At 40.6% G+C, this 23,453-nt stretch overlaps 2 protein-coding genes across 2 annotated transcripts; both read right to left on the bottom strand.

Moving 5' to 3' along the window:
- Positions 1-1,499: 1,499 nt before the first annotated feature.
- Positions 1,500-8,646, bottom strand: LOC308153387 (F-box/LRR-repeat protein 6-like). The gene is made up of 10 exons (XM_080526513.1): positions 8,525-8,646; positions 7,591-8,114; positions 6,889-7,047; positions 6,594-6,657; positions 6,315-6,446; positions 5,896-6,003; positions 5,649-5,762; positions 4,582-4,813; positions 2,161-2,404; positions 1,500-1,648 (listed from the first exon to the last, which is right to left on the bottom strand). The coding sequence occupies exons 2-10, from the start codon at positions 8,049-8,051 to the stop codon at positions 1,519-1,521; spliced, it is 1,644 nt and encodes a 547-aa protein (XP_080382639.1). The 5' UTR covers positions 8,052-8,114; positions 8,525-8,646; the 3' UTR covers positions 1,500-1,518.
- A 1,470-nt stretch (positions 8,647-10,116) lies between these two features.
- LOC308152842 (F-box/LRR-repeat protein 6-like) lies at positions 10,117-15,983 on the bottom strand. Its single transcript, XM_080525910.1, has 10 exons — positions 15,915-15,983; positions 14,861-15,368; positions 14,404-14,562; positions 14,161-14,224; positions 13,869-14,000; positions 13,492-13,599; positions 13,006-13,119; positions 12,197-12,428; positions 11,633-11,876; positions 10,117-11,185 (listed from the first exon to the last, which is right to left on the bottom strand). The coding sequence occupies exons 2-10, from the start codon at positions 15,298-15,300 to the stop codon at positions 11,056-11,058; spliced, it is 1,623 nt and encodes a 540-aa protein (XP_080382036.1). The 5' UTR covers positions 15,301-15,368; positions 15,915-15,983; the 3' UTR covers positions 10,117-11,055.
- Between the last annotated feature and the right edge of the window lie 7,470 nt (positions 15,984-23,453).

Here is a 23,453-nt window from a genome sequence, read left to right as displayed (position 1 = left end):
GCTTTTAAGGGCCTTTGTTTAAAGAAGGACTGGAGCCCTTCCGACTTGCCTGGACAATAATCTACTGAAAACACACTGTCCCACCGCCCACCTTCCTGGACGGATATCCCTTCCTCCAGACCAGCTCTAGTGTTGTCCTGGAACAAATGCCAAAACAGTGGATTTGAACACATTGCTCTTCTATCATTTTCATTAAAACATTTGGTAACTGCATTCTACAGCTGTTTCACCTGGTATTTACCTTGTTTTTAACAAGAAACTGTTCCAGAACTATGTGATAACAGGTACTTTCAGTTGCATGATAACTATGTTACTAAACGACACAACTTGGTGCATGAGTCTGTGAATCTAAAAGAAATAGCAAGTGTAATAAATATGCAAATATTGTGTAAGAAGGGTTTTATTATGTACCTGCTTAATACCAATAATTCAAAATGCATTCCATTGTACTTTCTTTTGTCTAACAACACTTTCAATTTTGATTACATTTTATTGTAAGTTCAAATAAAAGTGATTTCAAAAGAACCCTTTGTCTCATATATCACACACATCTGATGTGAGCGATAATGAATGGTGGTAATGTTATCTGAGGTTAAAAAAGAGATGACTCTAGGCACAGACAACCGGTTATCCCATGCTAAGCGAGTGCCCACAAGAATGAAGGGTATGCAGACAAGTAACAATTTCAGCAGGTAGTCCTTGGGCCAAACCCCAAAATTGAACATTTCATTACCATCTGGGTGGGCAAATTCTAGATGTGATTTTGACTCAGGCGCATATAGAACATGAAAGGGCTCATGTCTCTATCACAACCACAGCACAGCTACGCGCGAATCATACGAAGGGGAGCAAGATATGGCAGGGGACTTTCTGTCAAAACTCCGGTTTTGAAGAAAAGCACTCCATACATGTAAGAGGTGATAACCACTAATAAGCTGCCAAACCAAAAGGTCTATCATATCAAAACATAATCTAGGGATGTATAGGAATAAAAAAAAAAATCACATCTAGAATTTGCCCAGAATTTGGTAATGAAAAATGGTTTGGCCCAAGGACTAAGGCATTGTCTGTCAATAAATATTCTGAGTCGTATCTGATAATTTAAGGACTGAGGTTATGTCTCCCTCGTCTGGATATTTAACTATAGTGGAACTAGGGGACGACCGGTACATTACTCCACATTTATAATCAGAATCACTACCAACTAAATCAATTAGGTATACATTTCAATAATAAGTACATACAGTCTACAGTCAATTTCATAGACGTTAATAAACGTGTGTTAGGGTTGCAGTAATAAAAAGACACATAGAGTTTTTTCCGCAGTATTTACATATCAGCATAGAGCAACATTTTGGTCATCTTATTTAAATGAATGTTCAGTATCAAATCAACGCAGCAACACACAATAAAGCAAAACATTCTGTACACTACCAGCCACCCTTGGTAAAAGCCCAGACATGAAATCATAATGTGTTGGTGTGTTTCAAGCCATAGCCAAAAACATGAAGCTCCCGTTTATTCCAGTTTGTCCAGCAGCTGGTGGATATCCTCTTGGCTACGATGCACTCTTTTGAGTCCCCTGGGAAGGTTGCGGCAGGAGGACAGGTTCAAGTAGTTTAGAGCTGTAGACTGGCCGATGATTAACCTGCAAAACACAGAAAACATAAGATTTTCTGATTTGAGTGGTTGCTGTTGAGGGCAATAGGGGTTATAGGGGTAGTAGATAGTGAGTTGGACTGGTGATCAGAAGGTCATGAGTTCAAATCCCACCTGCGAACAGCACCACTAGTGTGCCCTTGACTAGTGGTGGTGTTCCCGGGTGGGATTTGACACAAGGCTTGTGTAAGGCACTTGGCCCTAAATTACTCCAAGGAGATTGTCCCTGTAATCTGTAATTATAAGTCACTTTGGATGAAAGCGTCTGCTAAATGGTTAAAGTGTAAAAAATAAAAAATAACAATAATTAAGGGCAGGTCACAGGTGTTGTGATTCAAAGTATTAGTAGTAGTTTTTCTTTTGTCATTATGATATCAACCAAATCAGGAGACACAGATCCCACACACAATAACTTAAGTTAAAAGTATTGGATTCATTCATAGTTTTCCTCAATAATGAGCTTTCAGTTGAATGGTGGAGGTGGAGTCAGATGTGGTCTACCTGAGGGCAGATGTTGTGATCTTGGTCCCGTTGAAGTTGAGCGACCGCATGGAGCCGGCACCTGTTCCGTGAGCCAGGTGGCTCATGGCCCTCTCCAAGTCCTCCTCGGAGAAGAGCTGGTTTGTGAGGTCCAGCTCCTGCAAGGTACTGCTCCATTTCTGGGTCAGCAGATGGAGTCCCTTCCAGGATGCAGACACCAACGCCTTTCGGTTGAAGTGCAGGCCCCAGAACAGACACTCAAGCTCTAATGAAAAAAGCACAGAGAAGAGCAAGTGAGTTTAGAATATATAATCTGTATTGTCTGGTACTTCCTGGTAAGTAACCAATGAGGTAGCAAGAGAGACAAAGTCATATCATGCATTTGATTTAGGGTTAAAGGACACATGTTGTATCAATGTATGTATGAAAACATACCTGTCGTGTTGTGGACTTATAAAGCGGCATAACAGGCAGCAGGGGAAATAAGTACTTGATCAAGGGAAATACAATGGGGGGAATAAGTATTGAACACATCTTTTATGAAAATATTTTGTGAAAATGTTATGAAAATATTTTGCCGATTAGTTACTTCATACAGAAAGTGCCTTGAAGCTGTCATTACAAACAAAGGCTTCTCCACTAAGTATTGAATTAATTTCAGTTATACTTTTTTCCTGTTTCATTCCATGTGTTCAATACTTGTGTGAACATGTGTTCAATACTTATTTCCCCCGCTAAGTATTTGATCTCAAACCTGATGACCAACTACAAGAAACGTCTAACCTCAGTGCTTGCCACCAAGCATTTCTCCTCCAGTACTAAGTCATGTTTTGCTAGGGGATCAAATACGTATTTCCTTCGATCCATGCAAATCAATTTATGACTTTTATATAATGGACTTTTCTGGAATTTTTGCTTGATATTCTGTCTCTCACTGTTAAAATAAACCTACCATTAAAATGATAGACCATTCATTTCTTTATCAGTAGGCAAACTTACAAAATCGGCAGGGGATCAAATACTTATTTCTCCCACTGTGCGTATGTACACATTCAACTGAACACCTCTGCTATTCTATTCATATCGCTGTGTACAGAGCCACGCAGTGAGGGTATGGCATGTAGGGCTGCAACGATTAGTCGACATAATCGACGACGTCGATTATAAAAACTCATCGGTGTGGAATTTTAGTGTCGACTAATCGTATAAAAAAATAAAATAAAAAAACTCTTATTTTTTTATTTTTACGGGAGCCATGCAAGAATCAGCTGGGTAAGTTTTAGCTAACGTTGTTAGCCAACTGGCTAATGTTATATTGTTAGGGTCGTAATGTTTATGTTAGCTTTACTGTTACATGTTGGAAAACAACGTCTCATGGACAGGGCTGTACATGCTATGAGCGTTTGTGCTATTAATTTATTTGCCCTGTGGCACGCGTGTGACAGACAGAGGCGCTTGTATGTAACGTTACGTAGCAGGGGTTTTCCATGTTGAAGCCAGGAGAACGCGAGATGAAATGAAGTGAGGGGTGGTCGCTATTAAAATACCAGGTAGTCATGGTGGATGATCATGAATGATGCTTGATAAGTGAATGCTATTTCAATTATGTTGAGTCCACCAGCGAGCTGTCTGTAAGATAAACAGCGCCAAGCGTAGCCTACTAACGTGAGCTGTCTGTAGACTAGCCAGCAATGCTAGCTAGCCAATCAACTAGCTCTGTGAGCAGCTGTAGCTTGGCGTAACGTTAGGTTAGATAGCTAGTTAAGCCGGATTTATGCTTCTGCGTCGCCATTTACGCGCAGCGAAAAGCCACACGACTAACCGCGACTAATCGGAAAAATAATCGACAGATTAGTCGACTACCAAAATAATCGTTAGTTGCAGCCCTAATGGCATGTAGAGCACTCCTCATCGGGATTCCTAGTAGCTGCCTCCAGAAACTTCAATACATCCAGAACAGCTCTGCTAGGATCCTGATGAGGGTGCGCCAATGGGTGGCTCCCCGTCTCCCTCAGAATCGAATTCAAGGTCTCCCTCCTCACCCACCAATGCATCCATGGAACTGCCCCCCCCTACCTCAAGGAACTCCTCCATACCCCTCAGACCTCCTCACACACCCTCCGTTCTACTGCCACCAACCTCCTCAAGACCCCCAGGACCAAGCTCCGCACCATGGGAGATCGGGCCTTCTGCTCGGCTGCTCCCAGGCTGTGGAATGCTCTCCATGACCACCTAAGGGCACCACAGTCTGTGGGTGCTTTTAAACGAGGCCTTAAAACCCACCTTTTTAATAGAGTATTTTTTTAGCCTTTTAATAGAAAATGTTTATTGTTTTATCTTCCTGTTTTTAATTGTAGCACTTTGAGATTTCTTATGTAAAGTGCTTTTATAAATAAAATGTATTATTATTATTATTATTATTAACACAACATAGAACAATACCTTCACAAGGGAGAGCAGTAAGGCCGGCTGTTGTAATGCACGAGCAGCCTCGCAGGTCCAGCACACGCAGCTTGGGGGAGTCGTAGAGGATGTTCTTCAGTGCCTGGTCAGTCATGGTGGACATGGAGGTGGTGGCCATACACAGCTCCTCCAGCAGGGGGAAGCCGGAGGCGGAGCCAGACCCGTTACGCACCACTTTGGGAATTGGTACGACATTCATCATCCGGAAGGTCTGGAACAAACAAGAACAGATAAGTAAAGCTCAGGTGGTGTGTTACATTTCTATTTTAAATGTTTACCATGTACCAGACGCTTTTATCCAAAGCGACTTGAGGCAGGCTTCATCCAACCCCATTAAAGGCTGTGATTACACCTTTATTAACTGATAAGGAATTACTCTTCTACTCTATTCTCAAAGGGTTTATATTTCAGTCAAAAAGCCTTACCAACTACAGAACCCAAAAGGTTTCTTCAACTTGTCCTTGTTGGAGAACCATTTGAAGTACATTTTGCTATATATTTTTTTGCATTTAGCAGACGCTTTTTTTCTAAAGTGATTTACAATTAGAGATTACAGAGATTAGACATCTCCAATTAGAGATCTTCCTGTAGTAATTTAGGGACAGTGGTGGTGTTCCCAGGTGGGATTTGAACTCATGACCTTCTGATCACCAGTCCAACTCACTATCCACTAGATCACCATTACCCCATGTATGTTGGTTGTCTTTCACGCCGTACACTACCAGCCACCATTGGTAAAATCCCAGGCATAAAATCATGGTGTGTTAGTCTGTTTTAAGCCATGGAAACAAATTTAAATGTTCACCCTAAAATTGGACAATAAAGCTTTTGAACTTGAATGTGATTGAAGTGAATGTTTAAAAGCCTTTTTGCCTGTGCATCCTGCTTTCAATTACTTGATCTGTTACTCTCCAAATTAACATTTAACAACAGTGGACCAGTTTGGTTTTAATACCAAAATCTACTTGTAAAAATTATTGGTATGTCATGGTAATAAACAGAAAACTCACTGTCTCTGTCTGGTGGGTCAATCCTAAGTACAATACCTGCAGTTTAGGACAGCCACTTTGTAGAGTTTGGATACAGATGGGAAGCTCGCAGTATCCGCCGTCCAGCTTTGTGTTTATCTCCAGCAGTTGTAACTCAGGGCAGCATCCTTTCTGAAAGGAACAACAACATGTAGAGTTCAAAGTCAACGAGGGAAATGATGATTCAATGATAGTGTGTAGAGACTGAAATCATCATCATCATTCAGGTCTCCTGAATTAGGAATTCATAGAAGGGTAAACTTACAGAGATGGCAGCGAGAAGTCTGTAATTTTTGCACCCGTGGGTAAAGAGAATTTGTCTAATCTGACTGCCATGGGATTCCAAGTAGGTGAGAAGGCCTTCAACCTGCACCTGTAGCAACAATAGAAAACGATCAAAGATCTATCTATCCACTACAACACAAAGCATTTCTCTAGTCCTATTATTATTGATGGTCTGTGAAATTCAAAGTAGCCAAAAACACCAATACGTAGTGAACATTGTGATTCGTCAAGACGAAAAATCACTCCACCGTCAGGTAAAGTATCAACGTTACATATTTTGACAACGTGTGTGTGCGTTTGTTTGTGTGTGTCCTTGTGTCTGCATGTATGTATGTATGTCTGTGTGTGTCATCCATGTTTGTGTGGCACACATGTTTGTGAACACACTCCTTGGTCTACCTCTGAGTACTGCACGTTGATGCTATCCAGAGAACGACAGTTGTCTGCAAGGCTCTGGAAGGCCTTCCCTGTTACACCAGTACAAAAGCACAGCTTGAGTGAACGTAGGTGAGGGCAGGACTGGGACACGACCTATTTGGAAACATTTTAACATAACATAAAGATTAATAAAAACAATAACTTGCAAGTGCCTTGATCCAATTGAAATGCAGTATTGCGCAACAAACATGTTTTGTTAATGGAGGCACAAAATAGCAAAACGACATTATGTAGCCTTACCTCTACAACATGGTCAACTTGTTTTTTCCAGTGATTAAGGGAAAACTCTCTGAGTTGAGAGAACCTGAAAAACAGACAGACATGTATAGTAACACTGTACACACTTAAAGAGGTGTTGTCATGGTGAAATTGTCAGAAGTGAACCATTAAAAAGTTGTAGGAGCATGCTTTATCCATCCATAAGACAACCCAACATTTCCTTCCAACCACTGAGTTCACCTCTGTGTGAAGTTACCAGGATTTGTGTTGAGTTACTGTACCACGATGGAATCATACCAAACAATAGGCCACTGACCTGTTCTGCGCGAGCCAGCTGATGGTGTTCCTGATCTTCAGTTCTGTTTGAGGTAACTGGGTCTTGCCTGGTTCTAACCAGCAGTGGCCAACAGAAACATTCCGCCAGAGAGCTGGACTGGCTGCTGCAGCGTTCCATAGATGGCATACTCTGGCCGCCCTGCATCGGCGGGACAGAAAGCAAAATACATCCTCTATCACCAGAGATTTGAAATGCCTATTTATTGATTTAGTGGTATATGCCTACTTGTGTTGTGTTTGACTTACTGATGATGCACTGTCCATATTGGTAGATTAGGCAGTATCTTTTTACTTCATCATCATATTTTTTTTTTTATTATTACTAAAAGGACAAAGAGCCAGATATTTTAAATAGATAACTTGGCAGTAACTATGATCTATGTGCATTACATTATACATATCAACCTATTTAGCTGCCGCTTTTATCCAAAGGGATTTGCATTGCATGCATACATTTGTCAATATGGTCCCAGGAACCGAACTCACACTGTTAGCGCCATGCTCTACCAACTGAGCCACAGAGGACCAAATATATTAATTTTATGATCAATATTTTGAGTTGAATGTCCAATTTTCAGACACAAATGAGATGAGACAGAAAGATTAAATGACATACGACTGAAAATGTAATACTGCAACATGAGTTTAATGACACTGAGATGAGCACCAAAAAATGTATTACCTGCACAGAAATGGTACAGCACCGTCTCTCTGAACCACCAACTTAAATACATTAACTAACACCTCCACAGGTAAGCTTTGACCCCATCTGTCCAACCCCTCCTCTGAAAGGTGAGCAGTGGCCTCCGGTTCAACCTGCTTGACCAGTGGCTTCTTCTTTGTTGGATTCCTCTTGACTACCTTCTTCCTCTTAGCCTGAGTGTCCTTCGCTCTTCCCTTGATTTTCCTCTTCTTGCCTACTTTCTTGACTGGGCGCCAGACATTGTCATACTGGCTACTGTTGGCTATGATCAGAAGCATGTCCTCACCTTCCTGTACAGTATAGCCAGGTCTTCGGGTGCGAATTACTTTGGACTTTTTCTTTTTGGGTTTAGCAGCAACAGCTTTCACTGATGCCCCTCCTGAACCACTAGACGGGGCACTGACAGACATGCCAGGACCAGCACCGTCCCCTGACTCCATCTTCAATAGGTCTCCAATGGTCACCTAGCCCACAAAAGGACACACCTCTTGACTTATCCACGTCTGTAACACACAGAAATGAAAACAGTAATCACTCGAAGCCACACATTAGTTATTTCGTGGACACAAAAGAGATACAAAGAGATCCTCTGTCACCTCCGGGGCTCCGTAGTATTCTACTCTATACCACTCTGGGTAGACCTACCGTTAATTGTCTCGTTAGGAGGACGAGACTAGCTAGAATAATAGGCAAGCATTAGCAAATAATACTTTTCTCATCATTGATCAAGCTGGCTGGATATGGTATACACACCTCCAAGCCGGGTAAAACGGATCATTTGCCCTCCAAGTAGGGTGCCGTAGCGCTAGTGGAAACGCACGCAAACATAAACACAGCTGAGCATCACGACACATAGCTGGCTTTAGCTACTTCGGCAACCAAAAAAATCACAAGACGACATTTTAGGACTTACTTCATTAAAACGGGATATTATTACCAACACCAACAAGTATTTCAGAAATTCATTCCGCCTTAAATGTTTGTGGCTAGCTATAGCAGATGGCTAGCTATCTAATACAAGACCCACAATGCATTTCAAACGCAGAAGGTGCACATTGGTCCGGCTGCAGCTGGATAGACTTCGAGAAAGCAGAACAATGCTGCTGGTCGCCTCATGTGGAAACTTTGGTCTGAAGCTGCTAAGCATGTTAGGAGAACACGAAAACACGGTAGGTGTTATGCCGTATATTATATGAAAAAATGTTATTTATAATTTTGTCTCAAATGTTCACAACATTTCACCTTTTTTTAAAAACCATTTATCCAGGGAAAACAGCCTTAGAGGTTGCACCATAGAATTCATATAATTATGATGCATCAGTATAACAGAAGTAGCTAACATTAGTTTTGTTGTTTATTGCTTGTTGGTTTTTGTTAACATTGCTTTGTCTAACCTCTATGTTGTAGCTGATGACGTCCCTCCAGAGGTTCTGAATATTTGTGTCTCACATTGTGTGACATGCAAACTGATATATGAATATGTGTATGTATATATGGTACATGTGGGAAAACTAGGGTTAGGGTTAGGTGCTAGGGTGACTTGGTACATGCTGGCATGTCTAACCCTAACCTTAACCCTACCCCTAATCCTAACCGTAGCACCTAACCCTAACCCTAGTTTTCACACATGTACCGTATTCCCACATGTACCGTAACATATATACTCAAGTGTTGGTGATGATAAAAGTTTTCAAAATTCCCACACCTGTTTTCCCAGGGCTACTCGACTAATCGGGGGATGCAGGGCAGCTGCATGGCTGTAGGTGGAGGGTTTCCCTGCATCTACTCTGCCCTGAGGCCGGAATGGGAGCTGTCCATGGTGCTGAGTCTCACCATAGGTCACAGACAAGAGAGGGTTGCCGCAATACTTGTAAACATTTATAACAATTAGTGGTCAATCAATTAAAATTATTAATCAAGTTAATCACAATATTCTGTAATTAATCAGATTAATCATGATAAATCACACGTTGAAAATACTAGTATTTACTTTAATTTACTAGTATTTTGGGGGGGGAGATAAAACAAAAACATGTGGTGTTGAAATAAAGAAATGCATGACAAGCTGGTTGGAGGAATCCTTTTTTTTTTTTTTACTTCATTACAACATCTGCCTTTGCCAACATTGTCCATAATGAATTTCAGAATTAGCAGACAACCACATAAAGAACAGTTACAAGTTAAGTAACGTCTGCTAAAAACTGAATGCAAACAATTTACAGCCAAGCTGTTTACAAAGTAACATCTCACTCAAATGAATGCTATATTGAGTATATATTCTTTTTTTTTGTGATCAATTTTTTATTGATTTTTCTTCAGGGTACAAGGGAGTGGTAACAAATGAACAAAAGAGAAATAGAATAACAAAAATCCAGTAGAAACCTCGTCGCCCCCCTCTCCCAATCTCCCTTTACCCCAGCAGTCCCCTACCTCCCCCTCCTCCCACACGTCCCTCCCGCCACAAACCTCCAACCCACCCGCCCAATCACAGCCCCCCGCCTTCCAGTTTACATAGAGAAATGGCGTCGCCAGTCTGGCAATATTACACAATGTCGGAAAGAGACAACAAATATGCAGTTTGTAATGTCTGCTCAAAAGAAATACCTTGCGGAGGAACGCACGCAAGGTCTTTCAATACCACGAATATCATACGGCATTTGCTGCGTTCGTCGATTCGCTCCGAGAGCGCCGAAGCTCTATTAGCGCGCAAGTTTTAGGTCTTCCTCTGTGCACCTTGCACAAGTGTAGATAGCGAGCGACTTTTCAGCATAGCAGGACATATTTTAGATGATAAGAGGAACAGGCTGAGTGCCAAAAACGCTGAGATGCTTGTATTTCTCAAGGCTAATCTGCCAGTGATGCTGCTTAATCAGAAGTAAGGTTTGAGTCTGAAATCTCCTTAGGTGCAATGTTTTGTTTTTTTGTTTTATTGATTATTGCTGACTTATCTCCTCCTAAGTATAACTTGAAACTGACTGACTTGAAACTGTATTTTATATTTGGCTATAGCCTGTTTATGTTGCAGTTTAGTTTGGGTATGTTTATTGTTCCTCAGGAAAGCTACAGTATAATGAATGAATGGTCATTATTGTGATTGTTATTATTATAAGCTCCAAGTTCTCTAAGAGCCCCTAGTTCCTCTCATTCGAGTGAAATGTTGCACATTTGATGTGACGGTGTACATTTTATTTATTATGATTTTTATTTTCACATTTTATTTGTTTTTCCTGAAGTAAGCTACAGGTGGTTGTGAATTCAATAAAACAGATGGTTGTCAATTCATGATACTTTCTCATCTCCTAATTTCATTTGAATACTTAATATACAATGTTCTAATTCCCATTTTTGACGCTGTGATCGGTGATCGGTGATATCGGATCGGCAGATCACTGATTCCAGTGATCGGCACCAAAAACCCTGATCGGAGCATCTCTAGTTAATAGCTTATTTCAGTTTGCCCAGCAGCTGGTGGATATCCTCTTGGCCATGATGCACTCCTTTGAGTCCCCTGGGAAGGTTGCGACAGGAGGACAGGCTCAAGTAGTTTAGAGCTGTAGACTGGCCGATGATTAACCTGCAAAACACAGAAAACATAAAGTTTTCTGATTTGAGTGGTTGCTGTAGAGGGCAATAGGGGTAGGTAGTGAATAGTGAATTGGACTGGTGATCAGAAGGTCATGAGTTCAAATCCCACCTGGGAACACCATCACTAGTGTGCCCTTGTGTAAGGCACTTAGTCCTACATTACTTCAGGGAGATTGTCCATGTAATCTGTAATTGTAAATCGCTTTGGATAAAAGTGTCTGCTAAATGGTTAGTGTACAAAATGTAAATAATTAAGGGCAGGTCACAAGTGTTGTGATTCAAAGTAGTAGTAGTTTTTTTGTCTTGTTATGATAAACCAAATCAGGAGACGTATCCAACACAATATCTTAAGTTAAAAGTATTGGATTCATTAGTAGTTTTCCCCAATAATGAGCTTTCAGTTGAATGGTGGAGGTTGGAATCAGATGTGGTCTACCTGAGGGCAGATGTTGTGACCTTGGTCCCGTTGAGGTTGAGCGACCGTATGGAGCCGGCACCTGTTCCCTGCGCCAGGTTGGCCATGGCCCTCTCCAAGTCATCCTCAGGGGAGAGATGGTTTGTGAAGTCCAGCTCCTGCAAGGTACTGCTCCATTTCTGGGTCAGCAGATGGAGTCCCTTCCAGGATGCAGACGCCAACGCCTTTTTGTTGAGGTGCAGGCCCCAGAACAGACACTCAAGCTCTGATAAAAAAACAGCACAGAGAACAGCAAGTGAGTTTAGAATATATAATCTGTGTCGTCACTGGTACTTCCTGGTAAGTAACCACTGAGGTAGCAAGAGAGACGAAGTAATATCATGCATTTGATTTAGGGTTAAAGGTCACATGTTGTATTAACAATGGTCTGGATGAACATGCCTGTCGTGTTGTGGACTTGTAAAGCAGGATAACAAGCATGTACACATTCAACTGAACATCTCTGCTATTCTATAATTCATATCGCTGTGTACAGAGCCACCCAGTGAGGGTATGGCCCCTATAGAACACAACATAGAACAATACCTTCACAAGGGAGACCAGTAAGGACAGCTGATGTAACACACGAGCAGCCTCTCAGGTCCAGCACACGCAGCTTGGGGGAGTCGTAGAGAATGTCCTCTAGGGCCTGGTCGGTCATGTAGGACATAGAGGTGGTGGCCAAACACAGCTCCTCCAGCAAGGGGAAACCAGAGACGGCGCCAGACCCGTTACGCATCACTTTGGGAATTGGTACGACATTCAGCATCCGAAAGGTCTGGAACAAACAAGAACAGATAAGTAAAGCTCAGGTGGTGTGTTACATTTTACATTTGAACATTTAGCAGACGCTTTTATCCAAAGCGACCTGAAGCAGGATTCATCCAACCTCATTAATTAAATGCTATTCTATTCTCAAAGGGCTAATATTTCAGTCCCTTAGAAACTATAGAACCCAAAAGGTTCTACTGTCCTTGTCAGAGAACCTCATGTGTGTCGGTTGTCTTTCACGCTGTACACTACCAGCCACCCTTGGTAAAAGCCCAGATATAAAACCATGGTGTGTTGTTCTGTTTTAAGCCATGGAAACTGAATAGAAATGAAAATGTTTACCCTAAAATTGGACAATAAAGCTTTTGAACTTGAACGTGATCAATACAATGAATGTATGTTTAAAAGCCTTTATGCCTGTGCATCCTGCTTTCAATTACTTGATCTGTTACTCTCCAAATTAACATTTAACAACAGTGGATGTTTTAGTACCAAAATCTACTACTAAAAAAGTATTGGTATGTCATGGTAACAAACAGAAAAATCACTGTCTCTGTCTGGTGGGTCAATCCTAAGTACAATACCTGCAGTTTAGGACAGCCATTTTGTAGAGCTTGGACACAGATGGGAAGCTCGCAGTATCCGTCGTCCAGCTTTGTGTTGATCTCCAGCAGTTGTAACTCAGGGCAGCATCCTTTCTATAGAGTTATCAAGTTCATTGGGTAATTAGCTAATGCAAAGTATTGTAAAATCAGTGTTGGGGAAGCTATTCTGAAAATATATTTAACTAGATTACCAATTACTTAACAAGGAAAGAAGTTGAACTATACTAAAACTACCCGTGAGAGAAATATGGTCTGAACTATACTAAAGCTACTTGGAAAAAAGTAGTTTACTACATGGAAACTACTTTATCCAACAAATGACAGTCGGTTACTGAAAGATGACCATCACATGTAGAGTTCAAAGTCAACGAGGGAAATGATGATTCAATGATAGTGGGTAGAGACTGAAATCCTCATCCTCATTCAGGTCTCCTGAATTAGGAATTCATAGAAGGGTAAACTTACAGAGATGGCAGCGAGAAGTCTGTAATTTCTGCACCCGTGGGTAAACAGAAGTTGTCTAATCTGACGGCCATGGGATCCCAAGTAGGTGAGAAGGGCTTCAACCTGCACCTGTAGCAACAATAGAAAACGATCAAAGATCTATCTATCCACTATAACACAAAGCATTTCTCTAGTCCTATTACAATGAATGTCTGTGAAATTCAGAGTAGCCAAAAACACCAACACGTAGTGAACATTATGATTCGTCAAGACTAAAAATCACTCCACCGCCAGGTAAAGTATCAGACTGTTAAATATTTTGACAACAGCGTGTGCGTTTGGCTGTGTGTGTGTGTGTGTCATCCATTACATGTTTGTGAACACACTACTTGGTCTACCTCTGAGTACTGCACGTTGATGCTATCCAGAGAGCGACAGTTGTCTGCAAGGCTCCGGAAGGCCTTCCCCGTTACACCAGTACAAAAGCACAGCTTGAGTGAGCGTAGGTGAGGGCAGGACCGGGACACAACCTATTTGGAAACATTTTAACATTTGACATAACATAAAGGATGATAAAAACAATGGCTTGCAAGTGCCTTGATCCAATTGAAATGTAGAACAAGTATCGCACAACGAACATATTTTGTTAATGGAGGCACGAAATAGCAAAACGACATTATGTAGCCTTACCTCTACAACATAGTCAACTTGGTTTTTCCAGTGATTAAGGGAAAACTCTCTGAGTTGAGAGAACCTGAAAAACAGACATACATGTATAATAACACTGTACACACTTAGAGGTGTTTTAAGGTGAAAAGTTGTAGGAGCATGCGATATCCATCCATAAGACAACCCAACATTTCCCAGTTGAAGTTACCAGAATTCATAGTTACTGTACCAGGATGGAATCATACCAAACAATAGGCCACTGACCTGTTCTGCGCGAGCCAGCTGATGGTGTTCCTGATCTTCAGTTCTGTTTCAGGTAACTGGGTCTTGCCTGGTTCTAACCAGCAGTGGCCAACAGAAACATTCCGCCAGAGAGTTGGACTGGCTGCTGCAGCGTTCCATAGATGGCATACTCTGGCCGCTCTGCATCAGCGGGACAGAAAGCAAAATATCATCCTCTATCACCAGAGATTTGAAATGCCTATTTATTGATTTAGTGGTATATGCCTTGTGTATGTGTTGTGTTTGACTTACTGATGTCCATATATTGGTGGATTAGGCTGCATCTATTTACTTCATCATATTTTAATAGTTATTTTATGTTCAAATAAACTAAAAGGACAAAGAAACATATTTTAAATTGATAACTTGGCAGTAACTATGATCTATGTGCATTACATGAGTTTAATGACACTGAGATGAGCACCAAAAAATGCATTACCTGCACAAAAATGGTACAGCACCGTCTTTCTGAACCACCAACTTAAATATATTAACTAACACCTCCACAGGTAAGCTTTGACCCCATCTGTCCAACCCCTCCTCTGAAAGGTGCTTGACCAGTGGCTTCTTCTTTGTTGGATTCGTCTTGACTACCTTCTTCCTCTTAGCCCGAGTGTTATTCGCTCTTCCTTTGATTTTCCTCTTCTTGCCTACTTTCTTGACTGGGTCCCAGGCATTGTCATACTGGCTACTGTTGGCTATGATCAGAAGCATGTCCTCACCTTCCTGTACAGTATAGCCAGGTCTTGGGGTGCAAATTACTTCAGACTTCTTTTTGGGTTTAGCAGCATCAGTTTTCACTGATGCCCCTCCTGGTCCACTAGACGGGGCACTGACAGACATGCCAGGAGAAGACGCAGCACCGTCCCCTGACTCCATCTTCAATAGGTCTCCAATGGTCACCTAGCCCACAAAAGCACTGGACACAAATCCCGACTTATCCACGTCTGTAACACAAATAAATGAAAACAGTAATCACTGGAGCCCACAAATTAGTACTTCGAGGCCACGAATTAAGTAGCCTATTTTGAGGCAACAAATGACTAGCCTATTTCGTGGACACGAAATTAACAAAGAGATCCTCTGTAACCTCCTGGACTCCGTATTATTCTACTCTATACCACTCTGGGTAGACCTACCGTTCATTGTCTCGTTAGGAGGACGAGACTAGCTAGAATAATAGGCAAGCATTAGCAAATAATAATGTTCTCATTGATCAAGCTGGCTGGATATGGTATACATATCCAGCGTCTTTGAGCCTCGGAAAAGCGCTATATAAATGTAATGAATTATTAATTATTATTATTATTATACACCTCCAAGCCGTGTAAAACTGATCATTTGCCCTCCAAGTAAATGAAAGTAGGGTGCCGTAGCGCTAGTTGAAACGCACGCAAACATAATCACAGCTGAGCATCACGACACAATAGCTTGCTTTTAGCTCTACTTTCGCAACAACAACAAAATCACAAGACGATATTTTTAGGACTTACTTAATTACAATATTAGTAGCAACTTCTTCTTCTTCTTCTGTTGGATATATTAGTAGCAACTTCTTATTCTGTTGGATATATTAGTAGCAACACCATTCATTCCGTCTAATTTGTTTGCTAGCTAATGTGTTGTAGCTAGCAAACAAGACCCACAATGCAACAAAACCCACAATGCATTTCAAACGCAGAAGGTCCAGATTGGTCAAATTGCCACACTGGTCCCACCCCTCCAGAACATTATCCAATCAGGTCACGTCAATGATTCTGAGCCGGGAGAGGAGAAAAAGAACAACGACAATGCTGGTTGCCTCATTTGTAAACTTTTGTCTGAAGCTGCCAAGAATTTTAGGAGAAAACGAAAACAGGGTAGGTGGTGGAACGTGTTAATTTATATGCAGAAAAATGCCGTATATTATCAGAAAAAAAGTTGCTATTGAAACAGAAGAGAAAAGCATGCTGGCTAAAAGCTAGCTATGCTAATGATAACCAATGCTCTCTGTTTTCTGAGTGAGTTCTCCCTGCAGCGAGCTTATTCCAGAGTAGCTAAATGTGGTAGCTTTGCTAGCTAGCCAATGCTAGAAAAACTGATCGCAAATTACTTCCAAGCGTTGAGATATAACATATAGGTCTAACCTGCTTAGAACCAATTGTGTTATGTGGTTAGCTTAGCAAGCACCTAAGTACTTTATGTCACACAGCTTATATTAGCACTGCACCAGTAGTAGTATCATTATTTTGTTTCTAAAAACAGCATTTCTATTTTCTCATTTATTCATATAATTATCAGGGCTGCCAAGTTTCACCAAAAGTTTGGAGTGAGATTTTTTGTGCACGTTTTGGCGGCAGCGGCCCCTCTCTCCCACCCAATTATTTGTCCTAGTTTCCTGCAATTTTACATGTTGTTCATAATAAACCAGCACAAGAAATGAAAATAATTAACATTTTATAAAACAAGACAAAAATTCAGACAATATATCATATTTATGAAATCTTAATGAACAAATACAGTAGCCTACAGACTCTAAAAGAAAATTGGGCCCCATCAACAGTACTCAGCCCCATGGTCAGCAGCAGAAAGACCCTTGGTCATCGTCTTATATACAGTGCATTGCTCATAGATGGCTATCATGTTATACACAGTGGTGTAGTGTAGTTTTTTCTAGTGGGTATACTGTGATTTTGCCCTCCCAGTCAGAGCGACACCTGTCCCGTAGCGCGTAGCGACACCCCATAAGCACCACCACACTCACTTATGCATACAGTATGCATCTACACCGGTGTTTGCTGCCTTGGGGGGGGTGGCATGGACTGTACTTGTACATCAAGCTGCCTCACGCTACAGAAACAGGAGATAGGCTCCTTCCCTATGGGCCATTAGGCTCGAGAACCATCGGTTCTCAAGGCTACTTACTTATGTGGTCTTGACTACCTGTCCACTTTCTCACCTGGTTCTTGCTCTCTCTCTCTCTGGTGTGCCGACACCATCCTGCTCTCTCTCATTCTCTCCCTCTCTATCCTCCTCTCTCCCTCTTTTGCTGTCAACCAAAAGGCAAATATAACAACCAGAGTATTTATAATTTAATAAGAGGTATACATTGAATTCATATCAAATCATAACATCATTCTAATTGAATATTGGGTTGCTGTGGGCAATGCAGTCAGATGCTGTCTTTACTTACTCTCTCACCTGTAAGAAAATCATATGTCCAACTACAAAAAACAGACATTTCCAATGAGTGAGGGTTTGTTCCAATGCTTCAATCCACTGTCCATGTACTGTATATGCCATTATGGTATTACCATAAAGCCCAACTCTAGCAGAATAAGAAAGATAGTATATCTACTTTAAGTAAAATAATAAAGTGCCTCCAGTTAGCTCTTTAGCTGGCAAGTGTGCAGCAGACTAGCTCATCTAATCACCTCTGAGCTAGCTAGCTTGCTAGTTCTTTGACACTATTATTCACACCATGAAACTATAATCAGACACTTTCTAATCACAATAATAACGAGTTAACGACTAATTTGAACCAACTTTCTCTGTCAGAACACAGTAATTACATTTGCTAACGTTTCAACTTGCTTACTTTCTTCTACAGAGCTTTCACCCTGCAAAAACTCTCTCGCGCTAAAACAAAACCAAAACCAAACCATTCTCCAGCGGCACGAAGCTGTGTGTGGAGGTCTGGCCCGCCCGCGAATTTGCGAAACCTAGGATGGTAAGGGGAGGCAGGACACGAGAGACTCGCCAGCCAATGAGGGAGTGCTTCGCCAACCAATCAGGTAGCGGTATTGCCCTGCCTCCCCCTACCATCCTAGGTTTCGCAAATTCGCTGCCCGCCCACCCCAAGGCTCTGTAGGGGAAATACTGAGACTAGCATTCTGAACGACTGGTTATGCGATAACAAACATGTTAGAAAGTTCGAAGTAAGTGCTTCGTAACACAGACGGGGTGAATTTTATGAATAAAAGTGTGAAAGTTCTGTCACAAAACGCCGTGTATCCTCTCGCATTTTCTAGTGGGTATACGCAAATCCTTGGCCTTTCCTAGTGGGTATACGGCGTAGTCCTGCGTATCACGTAGACTACACCACTGGTTATACAGTAGGCTACATACATACCAGGGTTTTTCCTGGGTCAGAATGAGGCCTTGGTGGTTGATCTTGTGCGCGCGTAGCGCGGCCATTTTTTTTTTGAGGGACCCCCAATTGTTGTATTGTAAATTGCAATTGGGTCATTGACGGATAAGACTTTTGAACAGGCCAATTTTTAAATACTAAAAATAAGGATATATTTGGCCATTGTTCAAACATTTGGAATGTAGTGTACATATACATTTATGCAAAAACTCAAAATTAAGAGATTTTAGTGTTTTTAATTAAAGTTGAATTAATAGGACACAGCCTTAAAAAAAGTCATTTGGGGCGACCGTAATTTATCGAAAAATTAATATATTTCCTCAACATTACTAATATTTTAACAAGTATCAGTAATTAAATAAACAGTTTAAGAAAGACAGGCTTGTGTGCCCTTTCATTTTTTGTGAACCACGATTTGACAAGTTTATTCTATAATGGCAGTGTCTCCCTTGTAATGCAGTTACAATACCAATTTTCGCTCTAAAACCCATAAAACTGATTTAAAATGTGTACAGATAATATCCACTTAAGCATGGTATACAGTTGATTAATATTTGAGTCAAAACTGATGGATATTCTATTTTGAATTTAGTACAGTTATTGCCAATCGTTGGTTACCCCACATGACAGATGGTCGCCCCAAATGATGAGAAAACTGCAGGCAGTTAAAAGTCTATTTGAAATGTACACAATACAGTTCAGACGAAAGAAAACTGAACAAAGTTTTTATTACAATATTTTCAAGTGGTCAAGTCAAAAATATTCTTCAATTCATTCAAATATCACAGAACTAAAAAGTTTTAAAACGTGAAACGCATGGTATGTTAAGCTTCGTCAGGAACATTCAAATATCACAAATGTTAAAAACATTAAACATTTAAAAAGTTAAAGTGCAATGGACATTACATGCTTCAGGAACTTCTTCAAGAACAAACATTTCACAAATGTCCATTTTCATGTCCTTGTCATCTCATCTTTGGTTTTGTCAATCTATGAGAGAGAGAAAGAGGGTTAAGGAGCATCACTTTTGTGGACCCTGGTAGTCACATTGAACAGGGATTAACAATTTCAGTCAATAAAAAGTAAACAGTTGTATGTATGGAATAAAAATGAAACGCCAACACTGTTCTATAGAGTCAATAAACAATAAACACCAACATAGTTGCATGGATGAAATCAACGCTAAACAACTACAACACAGTTGTATCAGTTCCCCATATATGACCTACAACACAGGCTGGTTGGAGCAGTGGATCATTTGTTACATTAAAACAATGTTTAGGAACATCAGCATTTAACAAACTAGGCTATTTCCATTTCATTGTTACAGTAATTTCATTGTCTTTGCTATTCTCATTTCATTCTCATTTGTCACTTCCATTTTCTTTTCGTTCCTTTATTTCCCCATTTTATAAAATGTGATCTTACCCTTGGCGTACGTAGAAAACCATGTCAAAATAGTGAATCATAAAATTTCAACGTGAGTCAATTTGACAGTGGAAACGATCGTAGCTCTACGTCAGGTCTTGACTTGACGTACGCACATTACCTACTAGTTATGCAAAGTTATTACAGGCATGTGAGCCGCACTCGAACACGTTAATGCCTACTTAACTGTAATTCATGCGAAGTGAAAGTGGCTCGTAATAAAATTAACAATGTTGTTATCAGCCGAGAAAATTTGTTTAATTCAAGATTTAAAGGGAACTGATGTTTATGATTGTATTTCAGTCTTCCTTTATATGCCATTAGGCTATTGTATGGTGTAATCATTCTAAATTGAGGCGTGATAAAGGCAGTCGGGTATATCCCAGCCCTCCTTCAGCCGCATCCTGCCTGATGTGATCGGGGGAATTCGGGGGCGTGCGTTTGCGACCGCGCGTCTATTTCTGATAAGACAGTCGATCTCCTCCTCAGTAAAGTTTCTCTTCTTTTGTTTGTCTACCATCGTGTGAACTCGTCAAAGGTGCTGCTCAACACCTCAATCAAGCCTATTTATAGCACTTGGCTTAATTCAGCCTCTATAATTGAGCCGCTATCACAGGGCGTAAATACAAAGCTCATTCACCTGCGTTCAATTTCAAGTATATTTGTTATTTATAGACGGAAGTACGTACGACAGACGTACGCAATTTTAAACAAGCACAGCCCGTTTTATAAATAATGCTTACGTCCATTTAGAAAAATTTGCTTACGTGCAAGTTAAAGATGACGTTCAAGTACATTTTTATAAAGAGCCCCCAGGCATTTCTGAACTTTACCCAGTCTTGGCAAGTCAGCTTCGAGACGCGAGAAGCATTCTGGTGGCCAAAATTACATACAAACTTAAGTTCAAGATATTACAGAAAAGATCATTCCTAATCCTACTAACATGACAGTTTCAAATACACCAGAGAAAGATATAGCCTACTGCATGTTACCTATCGTTTTTTACCTTTCTTTTTTCCTGGCAAGATAGTCGGCTCTTGCTGCAGGGTCTGCGTTGACCCGCTGCCTGTATCGAGCAGTCTTCTGTTTGCTTGTTTGTGGTGCCATCTAGAAAATAGGTTAAACTAGTTAAACATAACTAATACATCTACAATTACCTAAATGGAATGTCATGCTATACAATGTTTACATTTCTTTCATAAGATTGCACAATAATCAAAAAGAAACGTTAATTCCTAAATAGGAATGGAAAATGACTGAAATTTAGACAAATATGTGTTAAAGTATACAAAGAGTTATGCTAAAACAAAGAACTGTATGTATATAAATCATTAATAAAATATAAATATACAGAAACTACAAATACAGGACGTATATCTATCATGTAAGACACTCAGCAGTGGTCGCCCCACATGATACTAGGTCACCCCAGATGATGTTTTCAAGTTCAGTCAAATATTACAGGCTAACAGTTAGCTACAGAAACCAAACTAGCTACTTCTTACCACATGTCACTATCAAATTTATCATAACAATATAGATTTGCAGATAAAACGTATTCACAGTTTTGGGGGGGTCGTCCCACATGATATCCAAAAGTGGCAAGTACATGACAGCAGTTAAAAAAGAGATTTATTTGCAAATATGAGAGACTTACTAACCTGCCAGTTGTTTCTCTGGGTCCCTCACATGTGGCTGGCGGATGCAACATCTGTCCTTGAGGTGGTTTCAAAATAAAAGTCCCACAATTGTGTTTTCTTGATAGTCGCCCGAGATGATATTTCATAAAATGAACATATTCAGACAACATTCGTTTGTATATTATGATGGAAATATATGTGCAAATGCTTCATAGTTTTGTCAATAAATGTAAAACACTTTAGAAATTATGCCAAATAGGGCGAGGGATATATTTAAATTGATTTTAAGTGATTTTAAACCGGTTGTCCAAATATAAGTCAAGGCTGGACGGTCGCCCCAGATGATGTTTTGACACTTCAGATAGCTGAAAAATTACCAATAACTAAAATGTTTGGAGAAGTTAGAGTGGGTATGTATATGGGGAAGGTATTAGACATACATGTTATCTTTTTATGTATTTTTATGTTTTTTTAAGGTAAAAAATTCAGTTGGACAGAAAAAGTAGGCGTCACGTCATTGACCCAATTACTATTTATTATTACTATTGTAGGAGCCAGATATGGTCCTGTGATACGTGTTGTAATTCACTGTGTGGGCATGGGGTGGCGCTGTCACAATACTTGAGGCAGGTGTTTATCAGGTAGCACATTTGTTGTTGTTGTCGTCAGGTGATGACCCCGGAAGGGCAAATAGGTTTGACCGCAAGGGCGCTAAGTTTGTTATTGTTATTGTTTGTCCCAGTGATTAAGCCATTGATGGCACATAGTAACACAATAAATGTTTATTATGCAGCAAACCAACGACTACGGATCTTATATAACCAACAGCAACACATCAAACTAGGACGCACGGCGGACAATCAACCGGACAATCCGTCGGGTTAGCATCTCAGTAGCAAGTAGTAGACTATGCTCCTTTAACAATTATTATTAATGTACCTGGTTATGTTACAGTAGAGAAACAAATGCATTTAGTAAAGACTTACGCCAAATTGGTGCAACCCAGTCCAGTAGGCTACCAGATACGATGTTGTAATGTATGCACATATTTTGCTACCACGGTTGCCAGACGGAATTGACAATGTCCAGCCCAACCGGTCTAAAAGCTGCCGAATCCACCCGTCCAGTGTGACCAAAAGTAGCCCAATCTGGCAACACAGCTTGCTACGTTCTTGCAGCTCGCGTGAACACAGGTTCTTCCATCAGCGCTCGCCTGCCGCTTCGACTGCAGACTCAAGTTAACGCGCGTGCAGAAAGATGCCACGAAACTCATGTCCGGTAAAACAAATTGTTATTTCTCGCCGTGAGAAATAGAGATGCGGCGTGAGAGCGAGAGAACTGGTTGAAATGCGTGTGTCTCACGGTGATTGCGTGAGACTTGGCAGCCCTGTAATTATGATGCATCAGTATAACAGAAGTAGCTAATGTTAGTTTTGTTGTTTATTGCTTGTTTTTGTTTTTTTGTTTTGGTTGACATTGTTTTGTCTAACCTCTATGTTGTAGCTCATGTCGTCACTCCAGAGGTTCTGAATATTTATATCTCTCGCAAATCCATCTTGACATACAGCCATGGAGGAGGAACAAGACCTCACTCTGAGTGGAAGCGCTGCCGTTGTGGATGCTGAACTGAGTGAGTATGCACCTTGTAGTTTAGACAGAACTGCCGGTGATCCTTTCTTGTGTATTTTTTTTTGTATGTATAATGAATAAGGTACTACTGAATATTCAAATTCTATTTCAAACTGTTCAAAATGTCATAATCCTCATGACCACTTTTACATATTTATTAATTACTTAGTGCTAAATCATATCTAGGCCTTGTTAGAATCGGTTGT

The sequence above is a fragment of the Nansenia antarctica genome (genome assembly GCF_963989245.1).
Source record: "Nansenia antarctica genome assembly, chromosome: 3".
NCBI classification, from domain to species: domain Eukaryota; kingdom Metazoa; phylum Chordata; class Actinopteri; order Argentiniformes; family Microstomatidae; genus Nansenia; species Nansenia antarctica.
This window is presented reverse-complemented; position numbering and strand designations above follow the sequence as displayed.